This window comes from Typopeltis vanoorti, chromosome 24, assembly GCF_054136105.1.
Source record: "Typopeltis vanoorti isolate ZY-2024b chromosome 24, IOZ_Tvanoo_1.0, whole genome shotgun sequence".
NCBI classification, from domain to species: Eukaryota; Metazoa; Arthropoda; class Arachnida; order Uropygi; family Thelyphonidae; genus Typopeltis; species Typopeltis vanoorti.
The window spans coordinates 79,802,602-79,809,313 of record NC_143572.1 but is presented as its reverse complement, the minus strand read 5'-3'; the positions used below and the strand labels follow the sequence as shown (position 1 = coordinate 79,809,313).

General features: G+C 32.9%; 1 protein-coding gene across 1 annotated transcript; it reads right to left on the bottom strand.

Moving 5' to 3' along the window:
- Window positions 1-1,867: 1,867 nt before the first annotated feature.
- Window positions 1,868-5,930, bottom strand: LOC150093444 (uncharacterized). The gene is given in 2 exon segments (XM_090413616.1): window positions 1,868-3,484; window positions 3,515-5,930. Coding segments are annotated over 2 exon segments (1,890 nt in total). The 5' UTR covers window positions 4,940-5,930; the 3' UTR covers window positions 1,868-3,019.
- Window positions 5,931-6,712: the final 782 nt, after the last annotated feature.

The following is a 6,712-nucleotide window of genomic DNA, read 5'->3' as shown; positions in this document are numbered from 1 at the left end:
TCAAGAAGCTTTAGCTGCAAATTCTTTAGGATTATTACCACAACTAAAAAGAGTGATGGATGTTGTTATTGGGCCAATGATCAATTTCATCCGATTTCAGGTTTGAATCACAGAGTTTTTGACACATTTTTAGGGGAACTAGGTAGTCAACATAAAGATTTAGTGACATTTACATCTGTATCTGTACGATGGTTATCAAGAGGAAAAGCATTAAAACGTTTTTTTCAGTGCTTAAAAGCAGTAAGTTTTCTTAACCACTAAAAATTTTAATGTAAATCATGTGGAACTTCTTAGTAATCCCGAATGGATAAAAAACTTTTGTTTTTTACTTGATATGCTAGAATTTTAATGAGCTAAATTTGAAGTTGCAAGGGAAAACACAGCCATACAATTACTAAAGGAAGTCCTAACCTTTGAACAGAAACTAAGAGTGTTTGTCGAAGATGTTACTGAAAAAAAATTATATATTTTGAAAATCTAAAAATTTATAGATTGAATTTAAATCAATCTATAAATTTATTAAAGTTGATTGCAAAATATTCGATGAAATGATTACTGTAATTTTAGATTCATTTACAATCAGATTTCTGGATTTTAAAAAACATCAGCAGATGATGAAATTTATATTACATCCGTTAAATTGCAATTAAAAATTAAAAAATATTGAAGCTTTTCCCAGAATATCAATTGCAGAACTACAAACGAAGCTTCTAGAAATTCAGAATAAAAGCATCTGGGTACAAAAACTTCAGGAAATGGTAGGCACAAATTGACTGATGAAAGCTTGAAAGCCGAATTACTATTAAAGTGCACGACATACAATCCAGATTTAAGTAAATTGGCTGAAAAGAAGTAAAATCAAAAGTTTCCTTAGTGAATTTTAAATTAAAACAATCAAATATCTATTAAAATGCATAATATTGCATTTTTGTTCGGACTAATTCTTTTTGCAACACAAATTCTGACTTTTTTGCAATAAAAGTATACGTAAACTTGTTTTGTGCTTAAAAACTCAAAGTTAATGTTGTTTTATTTATTGAAAATATAAAAAATTTATCTCCAAACATAAAAGTGGTGTTTGATATCTGGAAGTACTGAATTAAAAACGAATTTATCTAAGTTTGAACTAACTGCAACTTTGAGTCACCAGGAAAAATCGAACTGAAGTTGCAGCTACCAAAATTTTGTTTTAATTACTCTTTTTTTTGTGGAATGGTTCATTGGTTCAAAAAAGGTTCCCGATCCTGGTTGCATAGAGAAAGAGCATCATGAGAGAAATAAATGAATAAAAGTGAATTTAAGGCGATTATAAATGGGATTAGAAATTAGGTAAGCTGTCATCAATAGAAGAGAATACTCTGATCAGTTCATTTAGGTGAAGTTTCCTCAAGGAAGTTTTAAGTAACATTTCCATGAACAAAAAGTCGAGGAGAGAAGTGCAAGTCTTATTTTTAAGTAGAAAAATGACTGTGTGCGCGCACGCGATTACTCGATCTAATTTGTTTTTTTTTTTTAATTGAATTTCAGTTATATCCCCGGAGACACATTTCAAATCCGAAACCTCTTTATTATAATTTTTAAAAAGCTCATACATTAAAACGAATATTTGTTAAAAGCAATTATGTTATTAAAATATTCTCACATTACAAAAAGAACGGAATTTTATTAAATTTCAGAAAGTGAAGCTCCTCAGCCGAAATTGCTTAACAATTACAATTTGTAATTGCGAAGCAATTTCTCTTACATGAATTTTCTGCAAAGTAAATGAAAACAATTCCCATTTCACACTAAACTAAAAAAAGGTGGAACATATGAAATTGTAGTGTAAGCAAAAATAAAAAAAAATAAACCAATAATGAATACAGTAAAACTTATCAACTAAAATTTATTCATTCAAATAGACACTGAAAAACACCTCTTTGAAATTTGGGATGAAAGTATCCAAAACGCGTTCAGTGAATTTGCGCATTAGCATATACTTGCTGCTGCTGTGTTCTCAATTTCATTACTTTCGTGTTCTTATCTACTCTGACGGTCTTGAAACATGAACTTTCAAGGACGAGAGGTAGTTTGGCTACACATTAAAAAGGTGGGGTGAAAACTTGCGATTATTATTAGATATTAATATGAGAAAATTCACCCGAGAGTTCTCACAGAAGAAGATAGAGTGATCTGAAATAATTTTCATCTGCCTCGTAAGAGAAACACTTCTCTGAAACAGATTTTTCTTCTCTTTTCATCGTCAAGTGCGAACCCATCTATTAATTTAAACATGTGAGGAACCGACCGAATACTTACAAAAAAAGAAAATTGCAGGTAGTCGGTTAGGGAAACATATATCCATTCTTTCAAGAAGATTTTATTTCTAAATTAGACTCAAAAAAATAATGAACCCTTGAAGTGACTTCAGAAAATCCTTGCTTGGTATTAGCAGGTTCCCATTATCGCATAACACTAAACATTTTCTACAAGAGTTAAATTTTTGTGTGATATTAAATTAAAACCTACTTACTTCGCACTGTTTTCGTAAATTTGCGATTACTTTTCCTTAACCCATTAAGTGTGATATTTTAAAAACTCAAGTGAAAAGAATTCTCACCACTATGAATTCTTAGATGACCTTTAAGATGCAAACTATCTGAAAACCTCTTGTTGCAAATTTCGCATTGAAAAAATTTCTCACCAGTATGGTCTTTCAGATCCGAACTCTCTGAAGACGCCTTGCTGCAAATTTTGCATAGAAAAGGTTTCCACCACCATGAATACTTAGATGAATTTTCAGATGCAAACTGTGGGAAAACTCCTTGTTGCAAATTTCACAGAGAAATGTTTCCACAAGAGTATGAATTCTTTCATGTCTTTCTGAAAACTTCTTGTTGCAAATTTCGAATAGAAAATATATCTCACCAGTATGAACACTTAAATGGTTTTTCAGATCCGAACTCTGAAGCCTTCTTGTTAAAAATTTCGCATTGAAAGAATATCTGACGAGTATGATTCTTAGATGCCTTTTCAGATGTCAACTGTCTGAAAACTCATTGTTGCAAATTTCGCATAGAAAAAGTTTCTCACCAGTATGAATTCTTAGATGATTTTTCAGATGCGAACTCTCTGAAAACATCTTCTTGCAAATTTCACAATGAAAAGGTTTCTCACCAGTGTGAATTCTTAGATGTTTTTTCAGTCTTGAACTGTCTGAAAACTTCGTGATGCAAATTTCACATTGAAATGGTTTCTCAAAAATATGAATTCTTAGATGGCTTTTCAGATGCGAACTGTTTGAAAAATCCTTGTTGCAAATTTTGCAGAGAAAAGGTTTCTCACGGGAGTGAATTCTTAATGTTTTTTGAGACTCGAACTGAGTCTCAAAAAACTTTTTTAAATTTTTTTTAAAAAACACCTTTTTTAAATTTTCGCATTTAAAAGGTTTCTCATAAGTATGACCTCTTAGATGTCTTTTCAGATCTGAACTCTCTGATAACTTCTTGAAAATTTCGCAGTGAAAATGTTATTCACCAGTGTGAATTCTTAGATGGTTTTTGAGACTCGAACTTAGTGTAAACCTCTTGTTGCAAATTTCGCACGGAAAAGGTTTCTCACCAGTATGACCTCTTAGATGTCTTTTCAGATCTGAACCATCTGAAAACTTCTTGTTACAAATTTCGCATTGAAAAGGTTTTTCACCAGTGTGAATTCTTAGATGTTTTTTGAGACTTGAACTGAGTGAAAACCTCTTGTTGCAAATTTCGCATTGAAAAGGTTTCTCACCAGTATGACCTCTTAGATGTCTTTTCAGATCTGAACTCTCTGATAACTTCTTGAAAATTTCGCAGTGAAAATGTTATTCACCAGTGTGAATTCTTAGATGGTTTTTGAGACTCGAACTTAGTGTAAACCTCTTGTTGCAAATTTCGCACGGAAAAGGTTTCTCACCAGTATGACCTCTTAGATGTCTTTTCAGATCTGAACCATCTGAAAACTTCTTGTTACAAATTTCGCATTGAAAAGGTTTTTCACCAGTGTGAATTCTTAGATGTTTTTTGAGACTTGAACTGAGTGAAAACCTCTTGTTGCAAATTTCGCATTGAAAAGGTTTCTCACCAGTATGACCTCTTAGATGTCTTTTCAGATCTGAACTCTCCGAAAACGTCTTGTTGCAAACTTCACAAAGAAAAGGTTTCTCTCCTGTATGAATTCTTAGATGACTTTTCAGATGTGAACTGTCTGAAAACTCCTTGTTGCAAATTTCACAATGAAAAGGTTTCTCACCAGTGTGAATTCTTAGATGTCTTTTCAGATCCGAACTCTCTGGAAACTTCTTGTCGCAAATTTCGCATCGAAAAGGTTTCTTACCAGTATGAATTCTTAGATGACTTTTCAGATTTGAACTGTCTGAAAAATCTTTATTGCAAATTTCACAGAGAAAAGGTTTCTCACCAGTATGAATTCTTAGATGAATTTTCAGATTAGAATTGTCTGAAAACGTCTTGTTGCAAATTTCGCATTGGAAAAGTTTCTCACCAGTATGAATTCTTTGATGCCTTTTCAGATGCGAACTGTCTGAAAACTCTTTCTTGCAAATTTCACAATGAAAAGGTTTCTCACCAGTGTGAATTCTTAGATGTTTTTTTAGACTAGAACTGTCTGAAAACTCCTTCTTGCAAATTTCACAATGAAAAGGTTTCTCACCAGTATGAATTCTTAGATGACTTTTCAGATGGGAACTGTTTGAAAAATTCTTGCTGCAAATTTCGCATAGAAAAAGTTTCTCACCAGTATGAACTCTTAGAGGTGTTTTCTGATCCGAACTGTCTGAATACATCTTGTTGCAAATTCCGCAGAGAAAAGGTTTCTCACAAGTGAATTGTTTAATGTTCTTTGAGACTCGAAATGACTGAAAACGTCTTGTTGCAAATTTTGCATAGAAAAGGTTTCTCATCAGTATGAACCCTTAGATGCGAACTGTTTGAAAACTTTTTTTGCAAATTTCGCATATGAAAGGTTTCTCACGTGTACTCTTTCATGACTTCTCAGGTGAGATGGGTCGAAGCATTTCTTGTAATGGATTTCAGATGTAAATGAGTTATCTTTAGTTTGCCTTTTGATGTGGTTTTATGATTGAGAATATTGTTTGCCACGAAAAATCTTTTCTTCAGTGAATGCATGAAGATCATGGTGCCCTTTAAGGCACTGCAGAATTGAAAACCTAGAGCTACACAAGAAATTAAAACATTTTTCTTCAGTGTGAGATCTGAGATACTTTTTTAAGGATTTGTCTATAGTCAAATGATTTCCTACAAGTTTCCCATTCATATGGTTTCTTTTCTGTGAACAAAAGCTGTTTTCATAAAAGGCTCTGTCACATATTTCACAGTTGTAAGGTTTCTCCTTTAAGTGAACACTACCTACATTGCGTTTATTATCTGAGAGAAAGCAAATATCTTGTGGAATATTTGGGATTGAAAAGGCTACTCAATTCTTATGAACAACGGAATGTCATTTAAGAAATGCCATTCAGTTAAATGATTTGGCACTCACTTCACAGGAAACACATTTCTAGGAACTTTGCAGACTGATTTGCAGATGGCTGTATTTGCTTTCTCTGTGCCTGACAATTAACTGGGAAGTGTTTGTAGTGTTCACAATTTCTGACATGCAGCTCAAAAGAGTTAAAATGGGAAAACTCCTTTTTACATTTGGATAAAGGAAAACGATTCGCAGTGTGAGCCAGTTTTGTCTTTGAAGACAGGACTGTAAGCTATATATCTCCTTGCATTTTTCGCACATGATGTTCCGATTCATGAACCACAAATTGGTATCTTCAAATGATACAAACTGGAACTGCTTGTCGCTAATTTCACGTCAACATATATTCATTGTAGTTTGCTGTAGCCTTGAGCTTCTTCTGTGTGTAAGCGAGTAAAAGGTCTTGCTGTAATTTTCACATGGAAATCATTTGTCGATTGAGTGCATTTTCAGATGCTCTCGAAGGCTTGCTGAATCAAGGAGATTCTTCTGACATGTAGAGAGGGAATGTTTTTTTCATCTTTCTCGTGCATTTTCTGGTGCCTCTTTAAGCTATCATGGTGATGAAAGTTTTTCTTATATTTTTCGCATGACTGTTGCCTACTGGAGCCTATTGTTTGATTACCATTAATTGCTTCGTGCGTTTTAAGTTGATCTGTTCGCTTAAAGGTTTTGTTGCATACTTTTGGCATACATAAAATTTTTTTTAATCATTATTCGACTGATTATTGTGCGTTTTCTTATGTCAGTTTAGGTGACTCTGATATGCAAACTGCTTGATGAATGATCACATGCAAAATACTTTTTACTATTTTCATCCCAGTTAAGGTATCGCGATAGGAAATGTGATTGAGCCAACTTCACTGTTGCTAGCAGAGAATTACTCATTGCATTTTTTAATTTGAGTCTTTGATTCCATTCTCATTTTGGTGATTTTCCCTTATGCCACTAGAAACACAACCTCCTCGGAATTATGTGATTTTTATTTTGCAAATCCAGGATGAAATGTTTCCAGCAACTTAACGATATTCATAAATTGCAGGTTATCGACTTGGCTTTAATGCATTAGTAGGCAACATATCTCATCTCTGTAACTCTATTAACAATCTGTAAAGAAAAATGAGGTAATTATTGTTCAATTAAAACTCCATTTAGTAAATAAAATATTCTCAACACATTATCTAAT